General features: G+C 38.1%; 1 protein-coding gene across 2 annotated transcripts in view; it reads left to right on the forward strand.

The window, feature by feature from the left end:
• slit3 (slit homolog 3 (Drosophila)) overlaps positions 1–27,870 on the forward strand; it is a 615,812-nt gene that overhangs the window by 510,456 nt on the left and 77,486 nt on the right. For both annotated transcript variants that reach the window (XM_061976782.1, XM_061976783.1), the window contains 6 exons: positions 3,222–3,293; positions 3,465–3,547; positions 3,622–3,702; positions 8,392–8,516; positions 11,058–11,155; positions 26,785–26,924. In XM_061976782.1, the coding sequence (XP_061832766.1) occupies positions 3,222–3,293; positions 3,465–3,547; positions 3,622–3,702; positions 8,392–8,516; positions 11,058–11,155; positions 26,785–26,924 (599 nt within the window). The remainder of the gene's footprint in view (positions 1–3,221; positions 3,294–3,464; positions 3,548–3,621; positions 3,703–8,391; positions 8,517–11,057; positions 11,156–26,784; positions 26,925–27,870) is intronic.

Below are 27,870 nucleotides of genomic sequence, written 5' to 3' on the forward strand. Positions count from 1 at the left end.
TACGCGGCTTTTTCACACACACAAGTGAATGTATACTTGGTCAGCAGCCATACAAGTCGCACTGAGGGTGGCCGTATAAACAACTTTAGCACTGTTACAAATATGTGCCACACTGTGAACCCACACCAAAGAAGAATGACAAACACATTTTGGGAGAACATCCGCACCGTAACACAACATAAACACAACAGGACAAATACCCAGAACCCCTTGAAGCACTAACTCTTCCGGGACGCTACAATATACACCCTCGCTACCACACCTCAACCCCCTTTGGTAAAAGTTAAACTCGTTCATGTTTTGCTCACATTTGCTTTCTTTTATCTAGACTCGCCAATTCGGTTGTTTAGAAAACGCTCATAGCAAAAATGCGTTCGAAAAAAAGTCAGAAACAAGCAAAAATGCAAATGATAAATGGGAAATAATAAACGTTGGAAGTATATTCCTCGACTTTGCTCCCTTGAGACTGTAGTGTGCGTTATTTTTCTCGTTGTCTTTTGCCAAACATTGACATCTTTCGCCCTTCTTGATCACTTCTCCGAAGAAACTTGTATCCTTTTCCGGATTTGAACAGCCCAAACGAATGTAAGCATAGGGATTTTTTCTTCAAGATAGGCAGAATGCCGCCCAGAACACTATGACCAGAGACCACCACTTTGAGCCTCGCATAGTTAATGAGCCGGACGTGACGTCAGGTGAATACAACCTATTCCGTCAATTATCCAATTAACGCTTCTGTCCAATTAGCCTTCTGTAGTGGTGTGGTTTACGAAAGCAAAAAACCCCGCAGGAGTCTATAATTAGAATTGGGTTACAAAACATGGGCAGCTGTGGCTGTAGGCAACCCCCTGATGTAGTTGTTTTTTAAATGATTTACCCCACAAGGCGGTAGTAGCTGCATTTGGAGTTTTATGAGTGGTTAGTATGCAGCAGCTTTATCTGCCTCTTAATTAATTATGTTGCTGCTCTGTTGTTGTTATCACTCAATGCGTTCAATAAAATAAATTGTATTTTCAAGTTCCTCGTGCGTTTATAACTCATTATGAAAGTTTAACAAATTAGCGTATCTATAATGAGTTTTCACATTTCGAAATAACATCCTCTCTCATACACACATATGTGCGAGTCTTGGCTCCGGATATACACTATATTGCCAAAAGTATTTGGCCACCCATCCAAATGATTAGAATCAGGTGTCCTAATCACACAGGTGTATACAATCAAGCATTTAGGCATGGAGACTGTTTCTACAAACATTTGTGAAAGAATAGGCCAGTGTGGAACTGTCATAGGACGCCACCCGGGCAACAAATCCAGTCGTGAAATGTCCTCGCTCCTAAGTCAACTGTCTGCTTTATTATAAGAAAATGGAAGAGTTTGGGAATAACAGCAACTCAGCCACCAAGTGGTAGGCCATGTAAACTGACAGAGAGGGGTCAGTGGATGCTGAAGCGCATAGTGCAAAGACTTTCTGCACAGTCAGTTGCTACAGAGCTCCAAAATGCATGTGACCTTCCAATTAGCCCACGTGCAGTACGCAGAGAGCTTCATGGAATGGGTTTCCATGGCCGAGCAACTGCATCTAAGTCGTACATCACCAAGTCCAATGCAAAGCGTCCAATGCAGTGGTTTAAAGCACGTCGCCACTGGACTCTAGAGCAGTGGAGACGCCTTCTCTGGAGTGATGAATCACGCGTTTCCATCTGGCAATCTGATGGACAAATCTGGGTTGGGAGGTTGCCAGGAGAACGCTACATTTCAGACTGCATTGTGCCAAGTGTGAAATTTGGCAGAGGAGGAATTATGGTGTGGGGTTGTTTTTAAGGAGTTGAGCTTGGCCCCTTAGTTCCAGTGAAAGGAACTTTGAATGCTCCAGGATACCAAAACCTTCTGGACAATTCCATGCTCCCAACCTTGTGAGAACAGTTTGGAGCGGGCCCATTCCTCTTCCAACATGACTGTGCACCAGTGCACAAAGCAAGGACCATAAAAACACAGATGACAACAGTCTGGTGTGGATGAACTTGACTGGCCTGCACAGAGTCCTGACCTGAACCCGATAGAACACCTTTGGGATGAATTAGAACGGAGACTGAGAGCCAGGCTTTCTCCACCAACATCAGTGTGTGACTTCACCAATGCGAGATTTTGGAGGAATGGTGGAAAATTCCTATAAACACACTCCGCAACCTTGTGGACAGCCTTCCCAGAAGAGTTGAAGCTGCAATAGCTGCAAAAGGTGGACCCACATCATATTGAACCCTATGGGTTAGAATGGGATGGCACTTCAAGTTCATATGTGAGTCAAGGCAGGTGGCCAAATACTTTTGGCAATATAGTGTATATCCATGCATATATTCCATTCTGACACCAGCGCCCAATATTTGTTTTGTTTACTTTTTTTCTATAAATATTTAGTTTCATTATAGAAGCAGATGATGGTCTCGTGCTGCTGAGGAGATGCAGATCATTTGAATAATTTACTCTAGGGATGTCCGATATCGGCCGATAAATGCGTTAAAATGTAATATCGGAAATTATCGGTATCGTTTTTTTTATTATCGTTTTTTTTATTTTATTTTTTTTTTAAATATTAAATCAACATAAAAAACACAAGATACACTTACAATTAGTGCACCAACCCCAAAAACCTTCTTCCCCCATTTACACTCATTCACACAAAAGGGTTGTTTCTTTCTGTTATTAATATTCTGGTTCCTACATTATATATCAATATATATCAATACAGTCTGCAAGAGATACAGTCCGTAAGCACACATGATTGTGCGTGCTGCTGGTCCACTAATAGTACTAACCTTTAACAGTTAATTTGACTCATTTTCATTCATTACTAGTTTCTATGTAACTGTTTTTATATTGTTTTACTTTCTTTTTTATTCAAGATTTTTTTTTAAATTTATTTATCTTATTTTATCATTTTTTTTAAAAAGTACCTTATCTTCACCATACCTGGTTGTCCAAATTAGGCATAATAATGTGTTAATTCCACGACTGTATGTATCGGTTGATATCGGTATCGGTAATTAAAGAGTTGGACACTATCGGAATATCGGATATCGGCAAAAAGCCATTATCGGACATCCCTAATTTACTCTGCTGTGTGTCATTTGCCTCACCTGACTGACGTAACTCAGGTTTTGTAACTAACAGAAAGTAGGTACATCATTGTTTAACTTTTTCTTTTTTTTTTCTCCCCCCAGCACCCTCCACGGCAACGACCTCTCCACGATCCCCGACGGCGCTTTCAACCATCTCACCTCGTTGTCTCACCTGTAAGTCCCACCAGCAAATGTGTCCGTAGTACAGTCCGTTGACTTTGTGGGCTCTGAACCGAGGATGTCGTTGTGGCTTGTGCAGCCCTTTGAGACACTTGTGGTTTAGGGCTATATAAATAAACATTGATTGATTGATTGATTGACGCTATTCTTTGTGAACATATCTAGTGCCCTCGGTGCAAACCCCTTGTACTGTAACTGCGACCTGCGCTGGCTCTCCCAGTGGGTGAAGGCCGGCTTTAAAGAGCCTGGTAAGTTTGAAAGTAAATTTTTTTTTAAATGGGATGTTTTTGTGGAAATATGTTAAGCGAGTGGCTCTCGGCAGGCATCGCTCGCTGCAGCGGACCTCCCGACATGGCTGACAGGCTGCTGCTCACTACACCGCTCAACAGATTTCAATGTAAAGGTAAAACATAGCCTGTTTTAACCTTTTTTTATGCACTTTTGTATTGAATACATGAACTGATTACTTCAGTTTTATTCTTACACACTGCAAAAAGTTCAAAAACAAGAAAAAAAAAATACAAAAATGAGGGGTATTTTATTTGAACTAAGCAAAATTATCTGCCAGTAAAACAAGAAAATTTGGCTTGTCAAGACTTTCCAAAACAAGTCAAATTAGCTAATTTCAATGAACCCAAAAATACCTTAAAATGAGTATTTTCTCACTAACAAGTGCACTTTTTTTGGTAGAAAAAAAGAGACCTTTTTGCTCAATATGTTGAAAAACATTCTTAAATGAAGTAAATGCTAGTGCCATTATCTTGACATAATGATATGCGCTCGGCATTACATTTCTTGAAACCAGCAAATTTATACTAAAAACTAATTTATTGTTCTTAATGGAAAGGCAACAAGGCAACCGCTTGTTACTCTCGGGGTCTCCTAGCCGCTCAGGCAAATCATATCAAAATGCATTTTTCCATCGATAACATGACATCATCGCGCCAAGTGCGTGCTCTTTCAGTCAATTAGTGCGCATATATACAGCCCGGCCCCCGGCCAAAATGTTTTTAATTGTAATTTTGAAGAATTTACCTGAATGTGTTAGAAATGTCACATGTTAAATGTTTAAATATTAACCGTCGTATTTCCTATTGTTTCATTGAAAATAAAACAGCAAAGTCCATTTGGCTGTCATCTGTTTTAATTATGAGACACAATTGTGTCAAAATCATGATTTTTTTTTTATGCTTAAAATAAAAAATGATTACTTTAAAAAAGTAGTTTTATACTTGTGCGTGTTGATGACACAGCTTTGCAACAGTTGATATTCTAGTTTCAAGCATGTTTTACTCAATATAGGTCATCAAATCTCAGCAACAAGCTGTAATATCTTACTGAGATCATTTAGGACCAAAACCCTTAAAACAAGTAAAACACTCTAACATAAAATCTGCTTAGTGAGAAGAATTATCTTTTTAGACAAAAAATAAGCAAATACCACCCTTATTTGAGATATTTCATCTTATTTAGATTTCATTTTTTGCAGTGCATTTATTGGTGGTTGACCCACTTTAAATCTTCTCATTTGGGTCTGTAGCTAATACCCCTTCTTTCACGTTTAAAACATGTGTAAAGTAGCCCATTTTGGTTATTATGTCCACACGTACAGTTTTATTTCTACACGTCCTGAGGGAGGGCATTCCAGAGTACTGGAGCCCGAATAGAAAACACTCTATAGCCCACAGATTATTTTGGGGCTCTGGGAATCACTAATAAGCCGGAGTTCTTAGAACGCAGATTTGTGACCGGGACATATGGTACAATTAGGGTTGCAAAATGGGTGGAAAGTTTCCGGTAAATTTCCGGAAAATGTCCGTAAATTTACCACGGGAAGTTAAGCTCGGGAAGTTTGGAAATATTGACCATTTTTTGATTAGTCAAAGTTGGACACTGTCCATGGGAATTAATGGGAATATATGGAAATTAATGGGGAATTACAACAATGACATATTATTGGGCACTTGTCTATATGCTGCTGCATCTTTGTGGCATTTTTGACATAGCTCTTTGCACAGTATTTGCAAATGTACACAGCCTTTCCGCCTACATTGGTTGGGGTGAAATGTCTCCACACATCAGATGGTGTTCCTGGCATTATTCAGTGTGTATTTATTTATTCTTGTAAAACACTAATGCAATGTCACACACAGATATAAATAGTCAGCTAAACAATTGGAGTAGTCTTTAAAAATATTTTACTGATGGACAAAGGAATAGAAATAGGCTAGATGAGTAAATGAACACTCAATCAGTATGCTAAATCAAACTATAACCTACATTCTTGTATGACAACAGAATGGCTAGCAGAACAAAAGGCAGAGGAAACTACACGTTTTGATTTACCGTATTTTTCGGACTTTAAGTCGCAGTTTTTTCATAGTTTGGCCGGGGGTGCGACTTATACTCAGGAGCGACTTATGTGTGAAATTATTAACACATTACCGTAAAATATCCAAATAATATTATTTATCTCATTCACGTAAGAGACTAGACGTATAAGATTTCATGGGATTTAGTGATTAGGAGTGACCGATTGTTTGGTAAACGTATAGCATGTTCTATATGTTATAGTTATTTGAATGACTCTTACCATAATATATTACGTTAACATACCAGGCACGTTCTCAGTTGGTTATTTATGCCTCATATAACGTACACTTATTCAGCCTGTTCACTATTCTTTATTTATTTTAAATTGCCTTTCCAATGTCTATTCTTGGTGTTGGCTTTTATCAAATACATTTCCCCAAAACATGCGACTTATATATATTTTTTTCCTCCTTTATTATGCATTTTCGGCAGGTGGGACTTATACTCCGGTGCGACTTATACTCCGAAAAATACGGTGTATATATATAGGTACCGTATTTTTCGGATTATAAATCACTCCGGAGTATAAATCGCACTGGCCAAAAATGCATAACAAAGAAGGAAAAAAACATATATAAGTCGCAATAGAGTATAAGTCGCATTTTTTGGGGAAATGTATTTGATACTCCAAACTTTCTTTCTGCTGCTCGGTTGCCGTTTTCTGCAGCATATTTCACTACTTCCAGCTTTTAACCCGCAATATATGATTTCCTTTTCGGTGCCATTTTTGTTCAGCCCTTCTCAGTTTTTTTAAGTTACCGCCAATGTTGAAATTATCCATTTTCATAGGTACGGAAGTAGTAGCAGGTAGCATCTTTTGGTTCACAATGCACTTCTGCCATGACCCGCCCCCGCCAAATTTTTATTGGTTGACGTTGGTGTGTGTGACGATTGCTGATATACGCCTAGTCTCTTACGAGAATGAGATAAATAATATTATTTGATATTTTACGATAATGTGTTAATTTCACACATAAGTCGCTCCTGAGTATAAGTCGCACCCCCGGCCATACTATGAAAAAAACTGCGATTTATAATCCGAAAAATACGGTATATATGTATATAAAGGTATTTACAGTATAGGCGTAATATGATCAAACTTCATTGTTCTTGTCAAAAGTCTAGCAGCCGCATTTTGTACCAACTGTAATCTTTTAATGCTCGACATAGGGGGACCCGAAAATAATACGTTACAGTAATCGAGGCGTAACAAACGCATGAATAAAGATCTCAGCGTCGGTGGTGGACAAAATGAAACGAATTTTAGCGATATTACTGAGATGAAACCTGACTTAAGTTAACAGTTTGTTATAATAATTATAAATAATATAGTTTGTTATAATAATCAAATGACAGCAGTCATTTGTTATGAGATTTCCTAATATAAGTGATTTGGGCCACGACAAAAAATATCTTATTTTTCATTAGCTGTGTACTAATTATGTATGTCTGGATGGGAGCCCTGATTTGGAAATCATTTTTACCCCTTTCAGAGATCACATGTAATTCCTTAAAACATTCACATGTTGCACAATGAGTTGTAAGCATGGGATAAGTGTACTTTCTGTCAGTACTATATATATATTTTTATTAGCATTTCTGTAACCTAGTAACACCATTTCATGATTAATATCCATAAATTAACATTCTTCATTTAATAAATGACAGTAGAATAAGCACACATCTGATTGAGGAGTCATATTAGACTTAGATTTAGACTTAGACTTCCTTTTATTGTCATTCAAATTTGAACTTTACAGCACAGATAAGAACGACATTTTGTTGCATTAGCTCGTTGTAGTGCAGGATAAAAGAGCAATAAGGTGCAGATATAAATAAATAGATTACTGTACAGATAAATATATTGCACTTTTGAATATGAATCCAGGTTTATGGATGTATGTTATATTGTCTTTATATTCCAGCCAGTTAATCCGTTTTGGGGGGATAATTATGATGCGTTCAAGAGTTTTATGGCCTAAGGGAAGAATATGTTACAGAACAGGCTGCGGAACCTCTTTCTAGAGTCCAGCAGTGAAAACAGTCCTTGGTGGCTGTGGGAGGAGTCTCTCAGATTTTCTGAGCCCTGGTCAGGCAGCGGCTTTTTGCGATCTCCTGAATAGGAGGAAGAGGAGTCCTGATGATCTTTTTTGCCGTCCTCACCACTCTCTGCAGAGACTTCCAGTCTCTGGACGGGCTAAAACAGATTAAAAAAAATTTAATTATTTTTTATTTTTAACTAGGGAACCCTGATCTAGAACATGCCATTACCAAAAAAAAGCCATGCCACTCCTTAAGGATGACTTACTTGCTTGCTGGTGTTAGAAGCTGTGCAAATAGCTAAGTTTTAAAACGGTACTGGAAGAGGTGGGCCTGAGCCTGGCATGGCTCCTGCAGAAGCACTCTTGACTTGTTGTATAATCAGCGCTTAATTCAATGACCAAAAGGTTGCTACCCTTTTAGGATGAATGTCTTCATTTACAGAGGTTAAAGCTGGGTAAAGAGCTAGTTTAAAGGGTTAAGGAAAGCGGTTGCTCTCCTCCATAAATCACCTTCATGTCTCTCGTTAGCGCTCCCTGGGAAGAATAAAAGTACACCACCTTTTACAGCATGATTTATGGCTTTGCCTGCGACGTTGTCCTTTGCATCTCTTATCTTCATCGCCCCTATCTGGATCACCATCTCACTGTCCTTCTCTTCATCCTGTTATCCCTATCAGGCCCGGTGGATATCAGTCTAGTGTCAAAGTGTGCCCCCTGCCTGGCGGATCCGTGCCAGAATAACGGAACCTGTGTCTCAGACGAGTTGGGATCTTACCACTGCACCTGTCCGTTTGGATTCAAGGTGAGATGGGATTCATCTGTTTGACTTTAATCTGGGTATCTACAGCCGTGGTCAAAAGTTGACATACACTTGTAAAGAACATAATGTCATGGCTGTCTTGAGTTTCCAATCATTTCTACAACTCTTCATTTTTGGGATAGAGTGATTGGGGCACATACTTGTTGGTCACAAAAAACCTTCATGAAGTTTGGTTATTTTATGAATTTATTATGGGTCTACTGAAAATGTGACCAAATCTGCTGGGTCAAAAGTATACATACAGCAACGTACATTAGAAAAGTTACAATCAAATTAGTTTCATGGCACAGCTTCTTAACTTCATGTGAGTGATTATGATTGTTGACTTCTCTGAGCCCATTTAAATAGGGCTCGTGTGATGCAGTCATTAGGGTGTATTAGGGAAAGTCAAAGGAACTCAGCACAGATCTGAAAAAACGAATCATTGACTTGAACAAGTCAGGAAAGTCACTTGGAGCCATTTCAAAGTAGCTTAAGGTCCCAAGAGCAAATGTGCAGACAAATGTTCATAAGTATAAAGTGTATGGCACAGTTTTGTCACTGCCACGATCAGGAAGAAAACGCAAGCTATCACCTGTTGCTGAGAGAAAATTGGTCAGGATGATCAAGAGTCAACCGAGAACCAACAAAAAGCGGGTCTGCAATTGATTGGAAGCTGCTGGAACACAGGTGTTAGTGTCCACAGTCAAGCATGTTTTGCATCGCCATGGACTGAGAGGCTACCATGCAAGAAGGAAGCCCTTGCTCCAGAAGCGACACCTTAAGTTTGCTGCTGATCACATGGACAAAGATAAGACCTTCTGGAGGAAAGTTCTGTGGTCAGATGAAACAAAAATTGAGCTGTTTGGCCACAATACCCAGCAATATGTTTGGAGGACAAACGGTGAGGCCTTTAATCCCAGGAACACCATCACTACCGTCACATCACATCACCCCTATATTAGCGTCCCTTCACTGGCTCCCCGTGCGTTACCGAATCAATTTTAAACTCCTTCTATTTGTTTTTAAATGTCTAAACAACCTCGCTCCAGCATATCTCTCTGACCTTCTTCAGCCTTACTGCCCCACCCGATGCCTAAGATCAGCCGATCAGCTGCTACTGACGGTCCCTGACACGAGGCTGAAACTTAGAGGTGACAGAGCTTTCGCCGCTGCTGCTCCCAAGCTCTGGAACGACCTACTTCTGAGTGTTAGACAAGCCTCCTCTCTTCCTGTTTTTAAATCTCTCTTAAAAACATACTTTTATTCCATGGCTTACCCTGCTATGGCGCCCCATAATACACCTGCTGTGAACCTGTTTTTATGTTCTATTTATTGTAGTTATTTATTTTTTATCGTGCTCTGTTTGTGTTGTGTTTGCTCGGTTCTCGTATTATCTTTTAACCTGCCCATTGTACAGCACTTTGGCTACCCCTGTGGTAAATTTATATGTGCTTTATAAATAAAGATTTGATTTGATTTGATTCAAACCCCAGCCAAGTCATATCAAAGACTATAAAAATGGGAGCCATTACCTCCCTGCTTGGCACTCAGCATCAAGGGTTAGAATTGGAGGTTAAATCACCAAAATGGTTCCCGAGCGCAGCCACCGCTGCTGCTCACTGCTCCCCTCACCTCTCAGGGGGTGGAACAAGGGGATGGCTCAAACACAGGGAGTATTTTCACCACACCTAGTGTGTGTGTGACTATTGGTGGTACTTTAACTTCAATTTTAAAGAAGGAGTGGAAGATTTTACATGTAAACAAACTGTTGCGTCATAGTCCACACTATTGTGAGCAGATTTGGTCACATTTTCAGTAGACTCATAATAAATTCGTAAAAGAACCAAACTTCATGAATGTTTTTTTGTGACCAACAAGTATGTGCTCCAATCACTCTATCGCAAAAAAATAAGAGTTGTAGAAATGATTGGAAACTCAAGACAGCCATGACATTATGTTCTTTACAAGTGTATATAAACTTTTGACCACGACTGTAATTGTGCTGCTGTTTCAAAACAAGATACGTTGTGTAAAGGCGTTGTCTGATTTACCGGAATTGTGTAGCGACGGCCCAGATCATCGATGGATACCCGCGCCGCATAAGCCCGGGGAATTAGCGGTATTATCCGGCTTAGCTCCGCTGGTGCATGCATAATGTGAGGAGTCGTTCATCAGCGAAGACGACAATGATGACTGCGCCGGAGCTTTTGACCGACTCAAAGACAAAAGGGGCTTTGATGATTGTCAAGAAGACTTGCAAATATGCGACTCGAGGGGGAAATGAACTTCGGTGAAGTGTGTTGTATAATGCACGCCTTTACGGGTGTTTGTGTGAGAATCCATCACTCGTCAAGGTTACAGACCGGGGAAAATTGCACGTGTGTGTTCATGTGTGTACCGGTTGTGACAATGCTAATTAAAACGTGTCACAAACAAGGACTGAGCCGACCGGAAAGGGGAAGGGAACGGGAAATAATGTCGGGTAATTGGACAGGCGTGTGCTCGGCTTCATTAGATCCTCTGTCCTCTGGTGTGCCGCAGGGTCAGGACTGTGAAACACCCATCAACGCCTGCGTCAGTTTCCCCTGCTTGAATGGAGGGACGTGTCACCTTCGCCCAGGCCTTGAAGACCACTTCAGGTACCAACCCTGATCCACGTTTGCTTTTGTGTGTTTTGCCAATGTGCGAATGCTGCTGCAGTCAGTGATGTTCCATTCCGGTCTTCTAGATGGCAGTAATGTCCATGCTTCAACATGCTTTCATTTTTCACCGCCGTGTTTTAAAACCCTTTCATTTTCTCAAAAAATCAACTAATGCACGTATTAATTCTGGTTGTGCTTATACCGACCACAAAGCAATTGTATTTTAGTACAAGGTGTAATGATAAGCGTGACCAGTAGATGGCAGGCACACATAAGAGATACGTAACAGGTTGACGCCTGTTCAATAAATGACGCTAGCAAGCAACACCGAAACTTTGATGTTTCATTGAGAATACTGAACAGGGGTCCCCAAACTTTTTGACTCGGGGGCCACATTGGGTTAAAACAATTTGGCCGGGCTGTATGTATGTATATATATATATATATATATATATGTATATATATATATATATATATATATATATATATATATATATATATATATATATATATGTGGAGATATATATGTGGAGATATATATATATATATATATATATATATATATATATATATATATATATATATATATATATATATATATATATATATATATATATATATATATATATATATATATGTGTGTGTGTATATATGTATATATCAATATATATGTGTATGTATGTATATATATATATATTTGTGTGTGTATATATGTATATATCAATATATATGTGTATGTATATATATATATATATATATATATATATATATATATATATATATATGTATATGTGTGTGTGTGTATATATATATATATATATATATATATGTGTGTGTGTGTGTATATATATATATATATATATATGTGTGTGTGTATATATATATATATATATATATATATATATAAATATATATATATATATATTTGGACACACTTTTTCATTTCAATGTGTTTTCTTTATTTTCATGACTATTTTACATTGTAGATTGTCACCGAAGGCATCAAAACTATGACACCTGTGAAGTGAAAACCCTTTCATGTGACTACCTCTTGCAGCTCATCAAGAAAATGCCAAGAGTGTGCAAAAAAAGTAATCCGAGCAAAGGGTGGCTATTTTGAAGAAACTAGAATATAAAACATGTTTTCAGTTATTTCACCTTGTTTTCTTAAGTACATAACTCCACATTCATAGTTTTGATGCCTTCAGTGACAATCTACAATGTAAATAGTCATGAAAATAAAGAAAACCAATTGAATGAGAATGTGTGTCCAAACCTTTGGCCTGTACTGGATATATTCCCGCGTGTCGGATTTTGGACGCTGGCGGGGACCCCTGATATAGAACATTACACACGGCTTTCAAAAATCTGTCAAAATGTTTTAATACGACTTTGGTAAGCTATGAATCCACACCGGTTGACTACCATAGTCAGACGTACTGTGCTTCAACATACGGGTATTTTTAGGGTGTGTGTAGAGGGACCCCAAAATGGCACCTATCAGGAGACGTTATCTGGCGTTTTGTGTCACAATGTTATCCAAAACAAATGTTTCTTACCTAATGGTTCCTGCTGATGTGTATTTGGGATCTGAAAAAGTCCTGAAAATGTGCGCATGTAATCGAGACGGTGCAAATAAAAGAGTTAAACATTTTTTAAAAAATCCTGTTTGACATTCCAAAAATAAAATTGAATTTCTCAAAATATTGGGGTATTTTTTAAGTTATTAAAATTTTTCAATTCCATTTCATTTATGTATTTATTTCAATTAGGACAGTACATATTAATCACCGTGTCAGCAAAAACAGCCTCAACATAAATATGCTGGAATTAGCACAACAGCTAAATTGCATCCATTGTCCTAAATTATGCAATCGATGAATAACCTGTGAGTAATCGTGATTATTCCAAATAAAAAAATAAAAAATATTATGTATTGATCCTCAAGTCAATAAGCATGTCCTAGGATACTTTATGTCGGGGGTTCTTAACCTTGTTGACGTTGGGGCCCAACTTTTTCACTACAGAAGTTTATTGTATTTAATAAACTTTAGGCATAGGTCAGGCTGATTTAAATAAAAACCAAAAAAAGTACTAACAAAATATACTGCATACGAAGGGACTCATAAATAACAGAATGAATATACAATAATAGTAATAATACAATATTATTAATAATAATATTATGATGTTGCGCTAAAATAAATAGACTGAATTAATAATGAATATGTGTTTTAACTTAACTCAAAATCAAAGAGCAAATGAAAATACAGCCTCACCCCTTTAGTCATAATTTTTGCGCGAAAAAATTTCTCTCTGACTTTTAGTTTCAGACTTCTTCTGTTTGTTTGAGATTGTCTTTACTGCCACAAGTGGTGGAGATGTGTATTGCAAATGAGTGCCCATGCGGCCTACAGTTGAGAAATTTATTTTTTTGTACTCAATAGTTAAGAAACACTGCTTTACGTCATCATTGTTGTCAAGTTAACAGAAATAATTCATCAGCCGTTCATAAAATGTAATTCATTGAAAATAACATCTAGCGTTGACTTTATGGTGTGTTTTAGTGTCCCTATGAGGGAGGGGTCCTATGTAGGGGGAACAGATGAGAATACCACCTTCCAAGCTGCTCTCTGACCTCAACGACTGCTCCAAGAAAATCTCCTAAACCTCTGTCGGTCCTCACTGTCAGTCTGCCTGCCTCAAATGCAATGTGTATAAATCTGTCAACGCGGCCTTTCTGAATGCTTATTTATCGCTTGCTTGCTGATTTTAATATTGCTTTTTTATTCTCTCTTTTGCCGAAATGCTGGCAAAGTGCAGCGAAGGTAACATGAGCCCGCTGATATTGAGTGCAAAGCCACCCTGGCCAGAATCAGTGTCCAATGAAGGGCTAGGGTTTCACCTCCAAGAATGGAAATGATAGTTTCTGGGTAAATAGTTCCAAAATAGCATGTAAATCATTTAAAACTGGGGTGTCCAAATCCTGGAACAGACTGACAGCGTCTTCAATCTGGCCCGTGACACATCTCGAGTTCATTAAACTGAGACATTCAGATAAATTACCCTTGTGTGTACTTTAGCATTTACATGTATGACACAATCCAAACAACCTTTCCTAGTCATGATGTAAAAAAAAAAAAAAAAAAAAACTGCAACTAACAAACGTCAACACACACACAAGGGCGGTATAGCTTGGTTGGTAGAGCGGCCGTGCCAGCAACTTGAGGATTCCAGGTTCGATCCCCGCTTCCGACATCCTAGTCACTGCCGTTGTGTCCTTGGGCAAGACACTTTACCCACCTGCTCCCAGTGCCACTCACACTGGTTTGAAAATGTAACTTAGATATTGGGTTTCACAATGTAAAGTGCTTTGAGTCACTAGAGAAAAGCGCTATATAAATATAATTTACTTCACTTCACATAGTCACACATAACACAACCTGTTCACTGAACTTTGTGGTAATCATGGAAAACGTCCAAACACCATTAAGAAAACAAAAACAAAATTACACCGATTTAGATCCATTAGAGTGCATAATGGGAACATTTTAAACACTCACTCAAGTTATCCTTGTATCTGATTGATTTCAAAACTTTAAGAAGGTTGTCACAGAATTTAACAAGGTAGGAGTAAAATTATGTACAGCTCTTATATATATATATATATATATATATATATATATATATATATATATATATATATATATATATATATATATATATATATATATATATATATAGTCTGTCTGTCGGTGTTAGCCCTGCGATGAGGTGGCGACTTCGCCCAAGTGCAGCTTGCCCGAAAAGGACAAGCGGTAGAAAATGGATGGATGGATATACAGTGTATATATATATATATATATATACAGTATATATATATATATATGATAACACTTTAGTATGAATAACACATATTCACCATTAATGAGTTGCTTATTAGAATGCATATTAGTAACATATTGGCTTTAAATTTGTCATTTTTACGTACTTATTAATGCCTTATTCTACATGGCCTTATTATACAACCAGTAAGCCATTAACTAAGAGTCTTCCCTCAATAACCTCAGAATTATTGCTTATTAGTAACCCTAACCCTAACCCAAACCTTTATATGTTCCCCTAGTGTCCAAATCAATCAATCAATCAATGTTTATTTATATAGCCCTAAATTACAAGTGTCTCAAAGGGCTGCACAAGCCACAACGACATCCTCGGTTCAGATCCCACGTAACTGTTATGTCTGTGTGATCATGTTTTGTTTTGGTTATGTTCGGTTTGCTTTTTGGACTCTTTTTGGTTCCTGCTTTTTCACTCCCTTGTTTTGTCACCATAGCAACCATTAGTTTCACCTGTTCCACGTTTGGACTCACACACCTGTGTTAATCATGTCACTGTTATTTAAGCCTGTCGTTTTCAGTTAGTCAGTCTGGCGACATTACCTCTGCGCATTTCATGCCATGATTACTCTTGTTACCCATGCTATCACAGTTTATGCTTCATGCCATGCCAAGTAAGTTTTGTTTTTTCATGTCACAGTTCGCGAGTTTTTGTTCATGTCCATAGTTGTTTGCCTTTGTGCTAGTTTTGTTTTCATAGTCAAGTTTGCATTTCCGCCTTGTGCGCGCCTTTCGTTTGTACCCCTTTTGTAGTTTGTTAGTGTTAAAATAAAATATTGTATTTACCTTCATGCCATGTCCACTCCAACTTTACTTGCATCTCGGGAAAACAAACACCCCATAGTCCACGTCGTTATGACAGTAACAAATAACTCTAAATTAAGTCTTTGTTACTTTATTAACCAACTAATTAAAGTGTTACCATATATATATATATATATATATATATATATATATATATATATATATATATATATATATATATATATATATATATATTATAGTATATACATAGTATATAGTATATATATATATATATATATATATATATATATATATGTATGTACAGTACAGGCCAAAAGTTTGGACACAACTTCTCATTCAATGCATTTTCTTTATTTTCATGACTATTTACTTTGTAGATTGTCACATCAAAACTACTAACGAACACAGGTGGAGTTATGTATTTAACACAAAATTGTGAAATAACTGAAAACATGTTTTATATTCTAGTTTCTTCAAAATAGCCACCTTTCGCTCTGATTACTGTTTTGCACACTCTTGGCATTCTCTTGATGAGCTTCAAAAGGTAGTCACCTGAAACGGTTTTGATGCCTTCAGTGACAATCTGCAATGTAAATAGTCATGAAAATAGAGAAAACACATTGAAATGAGAAGGTGTGTCCAAATGTTTGGCCTGTACTGTATATATATGTATGTATATACAGGTAAAAGCCAGTAAATTAGAATATTTTGAAAAACTTGATTTATTTCAGTAATTGCATTCAAAAGGTGTAACTTGTACATTATATTTATTCATTGCACACAGACTGATGCATTCAAATGTTTATTTCATTTAATTTTGATGATTTGAAGTGGCAACAAATGAAAATCCAAAATTCCGTGTGTCACAAAATTAGAATATTACTTAAGGCTAATACAAAAAAGGGATTTTTAGAAATGTTGGCCAACTGAAAAGTATGCAAATGAAAAATATGAGCATGTACAATACTCAATACTTGGTTGGAGCTCCTTTTGCCTCAATTACTGCGTTAATGCGGCGTGGCATGGAGTCGATGAGTTTCTGGCACTGCTCAGGTGTTATGAGAGCCCAGGTTGCTCTGATAGTGGCCTTCAACTCTTCTGCGTTTTTGGGTCTGGCATTCTGCATCTTCATTTTCACAATACCCCACAGATTTTCTATGGGGCTAAGGTCAGGGGAGTTGGCGGGCCAATTTAGAACAGAAATACCATGGTCCGTAAACCAGGCACGGGTAGATTTTGCGCTGTGTGCAGGCGCCAAGTTCTGTTGGAACTTGAAATCTCCATCTCCATAGAGCAGGTCAGCAGCAGGAAGCATGAAGTGCTCTAAAACTTGCTGGTAGACGGCTGCGTTGACCCTGGATCTCAGGAAACATAGTGGACCGACACCAGCAGATGACATGGCACCCCAAACCATCACCCAACCATGCAAATTTTGCATTTCCTTTGGAAATCGAGGTCCCAGAGTCTGGAGGAAGACAGGAGAGGCACAGGATCCACGTTGCCTGAAGTCTAGTGTAAAGTTTCCACCATCAGTGATGGTTTGGGGTGCCATGTCATCTGCTGGTGTCGGTCCACTCTGTTTCCTGAGATCCAGGGTCAACGCAGCCGTCTACCAGCAAGTTTTAGAGCACTTCATGCTTCCTGCTGCTGACCTGCTCTATGGAGATGGAGATTTCAAGTTCCAACAGGACTTGGCGCCTGCACACAGCGCAAAATCTACCCGTGCCTGGTTTACGGACCATGGTATTTCTGTTCTAAATTGGCCCGCCAACTCCCCTGACCTTAGCCCCATAGAAAATCTGTGGGGTATTGTGAAAAGGAAGATGCAGAATGCCAGACCCAAAAACGCAGAAGAGTTGAAGGCCACTATCAGAGCAACCTGGGCTCTCATAACACCTGAGCAGTGCCAGAAACTCATCGACTCCATGCCACGCCGCATTAACGCAGTAATTGAGGCAAAAGGAGCTCCAACCAAGTATTGAGTATTGTACATGCTCATATTTTTCATTTTCATACTTTTCAGTTGGCCAACATTTCTAAAAATCCCTTTTTTGTATTAGCCTTAAGTAATATTCTAATTTTGTGACACACGGAATTTTGGATTTTCATTTGTTGCCACTTCAAATCATCAAAATTAAATGAAATAAACATTTGAATGCATCAGTCTGTGTGCAATGAATAAATATAATGTACAAGTTACACCTTTTGAATGCAATTACTGAAATAAATCATGTTTTTCAAAATATTCTAATTTACTGGCTTTTACCTGTATACTTATCAAATAGTTGACAAAAAGTTTGAACAACAGCTCATTTAAATCGATGAGCCGCAGCAATTTTGTTTCCAACAAGAATTTATCAGGAAAAGAGCATTTTAGCAAACACTGACTGGACACATCATTAGGTACACCTGCACATGTAATTGATATCTAATACAAAAATGATGCCTTATCTAACATTAAATGCTCAGTTTTGAGGTCTGAAAATAACCGACTCATATGGTCTGTAAAAAGTCATGTGGTAATAAGAATCAGTGTCCTCTTTTCGGAAGCCCCTTGACCTTTGAAAGGTTTCAATATGCATCTGGCCTTTACCGGCCGGCGTGGTAATGATACCATGACTCCTTTTACCCTTTTACAGGCGCTCTCTTAATGTTGATAGCAACTCGTGTAGACGCCGGTGCCCTCAGACGACGACCACGAGCGGATTGGAAAAGCCAGACCTCTTTGACATTCTGACATGTTTTATAATCGTTTGGGGATATTCAACAAGTCCAATTAGGCCTCGGTGCTGGAGCAGGAAGACAGAATCGTTTAAAATGTCAGCGCCGGGCAACGCTCACCACGGCGCTGCAGATTTGTACTTTATTTCCTCAAAATTGTTTAGTATTTGCATGTGCGTGGCGTCATCTTAAAACCATAAACCATATTCATAGTTTGCTATTCATATTATATATTTAAAATGTGTCTTTCTTTCTGTCCTATAGCAAATAACGCAAGTAGAAATAATCTGCTTTAACAGAGTAAAATAGGATAACCACTAGGGATGTCCGATAATGGCTTTTTGCCGATATTCCGATATTGTCCAACTTTGTAATTACCGATATCAACCGATATTGATATCAACCGATATATACAGTCGTGGAATTAACACAATATTATGCCTAATTTGGACAACCAGGTATGGTGAAGATAAGGTACTTTTTTTTTTTAATTAATAAAATAAGATAAATAAATTAAAAACATTTTCTTGAATAAAAAAGAAAGTAAAACAATATACAAACAGTTACATAGAAACTAGTAATGAATGAAAATGAGTCAAATTAACTGTTAAAGGTAAGTACTATTAGTGGACCAGCAGCACGCACAATCATGTGTGCTTACGGACTGTATTCTTTGCAGACTGTATTGATATATATTGATATATAATGTAGGAACCAGAATATTAATAACAGAAAGAAACAGCCCTTTTGTGTGAATGGGGGAGGGAGTTTTTTTGGGTTGGTGCACTAATTGTAAGTGTATCTTGTGTTTTTTATGTTGATTTAATAATTAAAAAAAAATTAAAAAAACGATACCGATAATAAAAAAAACGATACGGATTATTTCCGATATTACATTTTAACGCATTTATCGGCCGACAATATCTCTAATAACCACTGTCGCTTTCAAATTGTAAGAACAGCACTGCAAAAACTGAAATCTAAGTAAGATTAAATATCTCAAATAAGGGTGATATTTGCTTATTTTCTGTCTGATAAGATAATTCTTCTCACTAAGCAGATTTTATGTTAGTGTTTTACTTGTTTTAAGGGTTTTGGTCCTAAACGATCCCAGTAAGATATTACAGCTTGTAGCTGAGATTTGATGACCTATATTGAGTAAAACATGCTTGAAACTAGAATATCAAGTGTTGCAAGGCTGTGTCATCAACACTCACAAGTATAAAACTACTTTTTTAAAGTAATAATTTCTTATTTCAAGCATGAAAAAAAAATCATGATTTTGACACAATTGTGTCTCATAATTAAAACAACTGTTTTATTTTCAATGAAACAATAGAACATACGTACTCATAGTAGTACAGTTGGCACAGTACAGTAAACTGACAGTTAATATTTAAACATTTAACATGTGACATGTCTAACAATTTTGAACAGAAATAGTTCATGCACATTCAGATAAATTCCTCAAAGTTACAATTAAAAAAATGTTGGCCGGGGCCCGGGCTGTATATATGCGCACTAATTGGCTGAAAGAGCACGCACTTGGCGTGATGATGTCATGTTATCGATGGAAAAATGCATTTTAGACGATATGATTTGCCTGAGCGGCTAGGAGACCCCGAGAGTAACAAGCGGTTTCCTTGTTGCCTTTCCATTAAGAACAATAAATTCGTTTTTAGTATAAGTTTGCTGGTTTCAAGAAATGTAATGCCGAGCGCATATCATTATGCCAAGATAATGGCACTAGCATTTACTTCATTTAAGAATATTTTTCAACATATTGAGCAAAAGGGTCTCTTTTTTTTTCTATCAAGAAAAGTGCACTTGTTATTAGTGAGAATATACTTATTTTAAGGTATTTTTAGGTTCATTGAGGTTAGCTCATTTTACTTGTTTGGGAAAGTCTTGACAAGCCAAATGTTCTTGTTCTATTGACAGATAATTTTGCTTAGTTCAAATAAAATACCCCTCATTTTTGTATTTTTAGGGACCGCAATGTCCCTTAGGGACAGAGGACCCTATTGTATTTGTAAGGTTTTATTATTATTATTCCGCCGCCTCTTTGAGCTTTGACCCACTTAACATGCTTCAAAACTCACCATATTTGACACACATCAGGAAAAAACACAGACAAAACGGCTTGTAACTTCCGGTAGGAATGTCTTAGAGACATGAAACAAAAGTCTCTATGTAGGTCTGCCTTAGACCTAGATTTCATACATTGACATCCTTCATCAAAAATCAACAGGAAGTTGGCAATTCCCCCTTCAAAACAAAAGTTTAGTAAAAACAGTCACTTTTGCCTCTTTGAGCTGTAATTTGACCCTCTTAACATGCTTCAAAACTCACCAAACTGGACACACATCAGGACTGGCAAAAATTGCGATCTAATAAAAAACCCAACCCCAAAACTCAAAATTACACTCTAGCGCCCCCTAGGAAGAAAACACAGACACAACTGCTCCTAGGAAGAAAACTCAGAAAAAAACGACCTGTAACTTCCAGTAGGAATGTCTTAGAGACATGAAACCTCTATGTAGGTCTCACTTAGACCTACATTTCATGTATTGACAACCCCCAGCAAAAATCAACAGGAAGTTTGCAATTCCCCCTTCAAAACAAAAGTTTTGTAAAAACCGTTCACCTCTTTTCAAACATTATCTCCTCTAAGCGCATTTGTCGTGTCGGCTTCAAAATAGCACAGGAGAGAGATTGAATCCTTCTGATTAAAAGTTGACCAAAGAGTTTTAATTACTGCTCCGGTTTGGATTTTATGTGCCGTCAAATGTGGTCCCGTCCATCGCTGCTTGCAGCTTTAATTTTCCCTTGTTTTTGAACACTGACTTTTTGCAGTGAGTGAATACTCGTGCTGTCAAATGATTCAATTTTTTACTCAAATGTTTGGTATCGCTGCTTTCAAGTGGAAGGTAATGTACTATATTTGCAAGGAATTCTGGGCCTTCTTATTTTTTTACTTTTTTAACGATACTGTATGTGCAAAGGGGGTCTTAAATTTGATCCCTTATGCTCTTTATAAAAAAAAGTCCTAAAGAGTCTTCAACTTGACTTGTTGAAGTGAAGTGAATTATATCTATATAGCGCTTTTCTCTAGTGACTCAAAGCACTTTTACGTAGTGAAACCCATTATCTAAGTTACATTTAAACCAGTGTGGGTGGCACTGGGAGCAGGTGGGTAAAGTGTCTTGCCCAAAGACACAATGGCAGTGACTAGGAGGGCGGAAGCGGGGATCGAACCTGGAACCCTTAAGTTGCTGGCACGGCCACTCTACCGACCGAGCTATACCGCCCCGGTTGAACCCTTATATCTTTAGAAGGAAATCTCGTGAATTCGTGTTTTGAAACACCAACTTCAAAACAGCTTATATATATATATATATATATATATATATATATATAACAGCTTCTTCCCTCAGGCCATAAGACTCTTGAACGCATCATAATAATCCTTTCAATTCCCCCCAAAAAATTGATTAACTCCTGGACTATAAAGACAATGTAACATACACTATATTGCCAAAAGTATTTGGCCACCTGCCTTTACTCACATATGAACTTGGAAGTGCCATCCCTTGGAATTGTCCAAAATGTTTTGGTATCCTGGAGCATTCTGTCACGACATGGATTTTGGCGCAGTTTCCTGCGAGGATTGCTTTCCCAAGATGCAAACGAACTGGACCGGACATGGCGCGAAGGTAGATACATGATTTAATTATGTCTACAGAAAGGTACAAACGAAAAGCGCGCACAAGGTGGAGATACAAACTTGACTATGAAACAAAACTAGCACTTGGGCAAAACTATGGACATGAAATGAACAAAAACTTACGTGGCATGGCATGAAGCATAAACTATGGAAAACATGAATCTCATGGGTAGAATGGGTCGCGGAGGTAACAGAAGGTATCAGGTAGCAGCAGATAATGTCGCCAGCACGACCAACAGAAAATGACAGGCTTAAATAACACAGACATGATTAGTGACAGGTGCGTGAGTCCAAATGTGCAACAGGTGAAACTAATGGTTGTTAGGGAAACAAAAACAAACAAGAGTGCACAAACAGGAACTAAAAAGAGTCCAAAAACCAAACAGAACCTAGCCAAACAAAACATGATCAAAAGACATGACACATTCAAAGTTCCTTTCACTGGAACTAAGGGCCCAAGCCCAACTCCTGAAAAGCCAACCCCACACCATAATTCCTCCTCCACCAAATTTCACACTCGGCACGATGCAGTCCGAAATGTACCGTTCTCCTGGCAAACTCCAAATTTAGACTTGTCCATCAGATTGCCAGATGGAAAAGCGTGATTCATCACTCTAGAGAAGGTGTCTCCACTGCTCTAGAGTCCAGTGGTGACGTGCTTTACACCACTGCATCCCACGCTTTGCATTGGACTTGGTGATGTATGGCTTAGATGCAGCCGCTCGACCATGGAAACCCATTCCATGAAGCTCTCTGCGTACTGTATGTGGGCTAATTGGAAGGTCACATGAAATTTGGAGCTCTGTAGTAACTGACTGTGCGGAAAGTCTTTGCACTATGCGCTTCAGCATCCTCTGACCCCTCTCTGTCAGTTTACCTGGCCTACCACTTGGTGGCTGAGTTGCTGTTGTTCCCAAACTCTTCACTTTTCTTATAATAAAGTTGACTTTGGAATATTTAGGAGCGATGAAATTTCACGACTGGATTTGTTGCACAGGTGGCATCCTATGACAGTTCCACGCTGGAAATCACTGAGAGCGGCCCATTCTTTCACAAATGTTTGTAGAAACAGTCTCCATGCCTAAGTGCTTGATTTTATACACCTGTGGCCGGGCCAAGTGATTAGGACACCTGATTCTCATCATTTGGATGGGTGGCCAAATACTTTTGGCAAAATAGTGTACATCCGTAAACGTGGATGGATTTGCAAAAGTGCAATATATTTATCTCTACAGTAATCTATTTATATCTGCACCTTATTGCTCTTTTATCCTGCATTACCACGAGCTAATGCAACAAAATGCTGTTCTTATCTGTGCTGTAAAGTTCAAATTTGAATGACAATAAAGGAAGTCTAAGTCTATCTTGAATAGATTGTATTTTACACCCTCTCAGTTGTTTAAAATGGGTACAGTAGATCAGTGTTTTTCAGCCACTGTGCCATGGCACACATTTTCTCATTAAATTACTTTTTTTTATGTAAGATTATTACTTTTTAGTGCAAAATGGTGACATTTGTCATATAAAATTCTGACTTTTATCGCAATATTGCCAATTTGTGTTGTTCTTGTAAAATAATGAAATTGTTTTGAGTAAAATTATGACTTTTGTCATAATTTTGCCAAGTAAAAATTCAGATTATTATAATATTGGCAACATTTTTAAGTTTTCTAATAAAATTAACTTTTGTCGAGTAAAACTACGACTCTTTCCTTAAAGTTGCCACTTTGGCCAAAATGAATAAAAAACATAAAATAAATATTTATATAGGGACTTACTGTAACTTCAAGTAAATAATGAAGATTAAAAACCAATTACAACAAAAAAAAAAAGCAGTCTTTTTCTCACAATGTGTCGACTTTTTCCTTATAAAATTGGGAACAATTTCTCATATTCTTTCTGTTTCTGTAATATTGCAATATTTTCTCATAAAATTACTTTTTTTTAATGTAAAATTATTGCTTTTTAATGCAAAACGGTGACATGTGTCATATAAAATTCTGACTTATCACAATATTGCCAATTTTTGTTCTTGTAAAACAGTGACATTTTTTTGAGTAAAATGATGACTTTAGTCATCATTTCTCCAAGTACAAATTCTGATTATTATTATAATATTGGCAACATTTTTAAATTTTCTAATAAAATTATGACTTTTGTCAAGTAAAACTACGACTCTTTTCATAAAATTGCCAACATTTTAAGCTTTTCTTGCGAAATTGCGACTGTTATTGAGTAAAATTCCAACTTTTGTATCATAATATTGCACACATGTTCAGCTTTTCTTGTATAATAATACTGCCAAATTTGTAAGTTTTTCTTGTGAAATTGTGACCTTTTTCTTGTGAAATTCCAACTCATTTTTCACAACAAGCTTTTTTATATTTGCACAGTATGTATATATTATTAATGTTGTAAATACACTACTTTATTTATCCAGAAAGGGTGGTCTTAAAGAGATAGGCATTATTCGTAGGTCTCAAGAAGATAAGAAATACAAGAATGTGCGTGTGTGTGTGTGTGTGTGCGTGCGTGTGCGTGCGTGTGTGTGTGTGTGTGTGTGTGTGTGTGTGTGTGTGTGTGTGTGTGTGTGTGTGTGTGTGTGTGTGTGTGTGTGTGTGTGTGTGTGTGTGTGTGTGTGTGTGTGTGTGTTCTTCTATTTCTACCATTCTTGGGACATCAACAAGGAAAAGTAGCTTCCATATGAGGACCGGAATCATGGTCCCAGTACCGAAAACCATTGCATCTAATAGAGAATGTCTCGTTTGCACCCCCTGGTGGTGAAATCTATCAAAATGAGGGTGGTCCCAAAAAGGAGGGATTTTTCAAATTGACTGTGTGTCGGTTTTAAAAGTGCTCCCAATCTGGTCAACATATGAAATAACAAGTGTGTGTGAGAAATTGAAATGTACCCACTTTGGCCAAAATGAATAAAAAACATAAAATAAATATGTATATAGAGACATACTGTATTAACTTCAAGTAAATAATGAAGATTAAAAACAATTACTAAAAAAAAAAAAAAAAAGCAGTCTCTTTTTTTAAAATGTGTCGACTTTTTTCTTATACAATTGGGAACAATTTGTCATATTCTTTCCGTTTCTGTAATATTGCAATATTTTCTCATAAAATTACTTTTTTTTTATGTAAAATTATTGCTTTTTAATGCAAAACAGTGACATTGGTCATATAAAATTCTGTCTTTTATCACAATATTGCCAATTTTTATTGTTCTTGTAAAATAGTGAAATTTTTTTGAGTAAAATGATGACTTTAGTCATCATTTTGCCAAGTAAAAATTCTGATTATTATTATAATTTTGGCAACATTTTAAAATGTTCTAATAAAATTGTGAACTTTGTCGAGTAAAACTACGACTCTTTTCATAAATTTGCCAACATTTTAAGCTTTTCTTGCGAAATTGCGACTGTTATTGAGTTAAATTAAACTTTTTTATCATAATATTGCACACATGTTCAGCTTTTCTTGTATTATAATACTGCCAAATTTGTAAGTTTTTCTTGTGAAATTGTGACCTTTTTCTTGTGAAATTCCAACTCATTTTTCACAACAAGCTTTTTTATATTTGCACAGTATGTATTTATTATTAATGTTGTAAATACACTTCTTTATATATCTAGAAAGGGTGGTCCTAAAGAGGTAGGCTTTTTTCGTAGGTCTCAAAAAGGCAATAAGTACAAGAATGTGTGTGTGTGTGTGTGTGTGTGTGTGTGTGTGTGTGTGTGTGTGTGTGTGTGTGTGTGTGTGTGTGTGTGTGTGTGTGTGTGTGTGTGTGTGTGTGTGTGTGTGTGTGTGTGTGTGTGTGTGTGTGTGGAGAAGTGCCACTCATTTGCTTCGGGATGACCTTGCTCTAAAATCCTTTTCTTGCAATAAAAAAGTAGAGTCGACTCGATGGCGTGTGAGAGACAAATGCAAGGATGGAGAGTGAGGAGGGTGGGCGAGATGTTGAGGAAATTGCGTGTATGTGCGCGCGCGCGTGTGTGTGGGAGTGTGTGTGCGCACGTGTAACAGGGTTTAAAAGTGTGTGAGATACAAGGGGGTGGAATACAAGTTGTAGCCTTCAAAAAGGGAGACGTGAGGAGGGTGAAGTGAAGGTGAAGATGGACGAGGAAAACAGGCTTGCGGAGGATAATTGAGTGCGCCCCTGAGTGGGCGGGGCACAGCATCCTCGACAACCAATTAGGAACACAATTAATCGATTAGTTTGAGAAGACTGACGTCAAATGTAAGCCTTATAATACACAGTTAGACCCAGGTTGTTATGTGTATCAGCTTTAGCATTACGGCATTTTGCTTTGTATGACCGTAAAAACCCCCCAAAATGACCACAAGTTTGGGCTGGAGGCTGCTCCAGTGCAGTCTTTGCGGTATTTAAATTGTGCTACGTGTTTATTCAATAAAAGACACCTCAAGCGCGCTAGCATCTGGTTTTTGGATTTAAAGCCCCAGTTTCTTCAATGGATCTCATGGTACACTCTTGTTTTGGCGTGCAGCTGCGTGTGTCCGCCGGGCTTCGAGGGCCAACGCTGCGAGGTCAATCCGGACGACTGCGAGGACAACGACTGCGAGAACAACTCAACCTGCGTCGACGGCGTCAACAACTACACCTGTGTCTGTCCGCCCAACTACACCGGTAGGAGGACTCGCAATGTCTTTTAGTTAGGAAAAAAAAATGGTCTTGGTGTGTGTTTTTCCTTGGGGGTTTTACCCTGTGAGGGCTCCAGGCATCCCATTCGAACAGCGCTCGCCAATGAGCCCAAATCAGGATTATAAATACTTGAATAATCCGCGAGGGGAAATTAAGATTTTCAGCACAATCCCATTCAAGAGCAGACAAATGTTACAGGGAGACAGAACAGGATTGCTGACGGGTCTGCCGACTTCTGGCCCCCCTTACAAAAAAGGTGAGAAACAGATAAACACTCGGGGGGGGGTGAGAAAAAAAAATGCCTGGGCCCTGGAGAGGGGGTCCAGACCATACTGGCCAACCCTCCCGATTTTCCCGAGAGACTCCCGAATTTCACTGCCCCTCCCGAAAATCTCCCGGGGCAACCATTCTCCCGAATTTCTCCCGATTTCCACCCGGACAACAATATTGTGGGCGTGCCTTAAAGGCATTGCCTTTAGCGTCCTCTCTCACCTGAAAAGGAGACTATTATATATGTCTCCGTTATCCATAGGTTTATCTATAACCCATAAAGTAGGCAGGCACGGAGCTATTTCTCAGCGTGTGTTTATTCCAGCCGGCACGTTAAAGGCCTACTGAAATGCGATTTTCTTATTTAAACGGGGATAGCAGGTCCATTCTATGTGTCATACTTGATCATTTCGCGATATTGCCATATTTTTGCTGAAAGGATTTAGTAGAGAACATCGACGGTAAAGTTCGCAACTTTTGGTCGCTGATAAAAAAGCCTTACCTGTACCGGAAGTAGCAGACGAGTAGCGTGACGTCACAGGTTGTGGAGCTCCTCACATCTGCACATTGTTTACAATCATGGCCACCAGCAGCGAGAGCGATTCGGACCGAGAAAGCGACAATTTCCCCATTAATTTGAGCAAGGATGAAAGATTAGTGG

Source organism: Nerophis lumbriciformis, linkage group LG16 (assembly GCF_033978685.3).
Source record: "Nerophis lumbriciformis linkage group LG16, RoL_Nlum_v2.1, whole genome shotgun sequence".
NCBI classification, from domain to species: Eukaryota; Metazoa; Chordata; class Actinopteri; order Syngnathiformes; family Syngnathidae; genus Nerophis; species Nerophis lumbriciformis.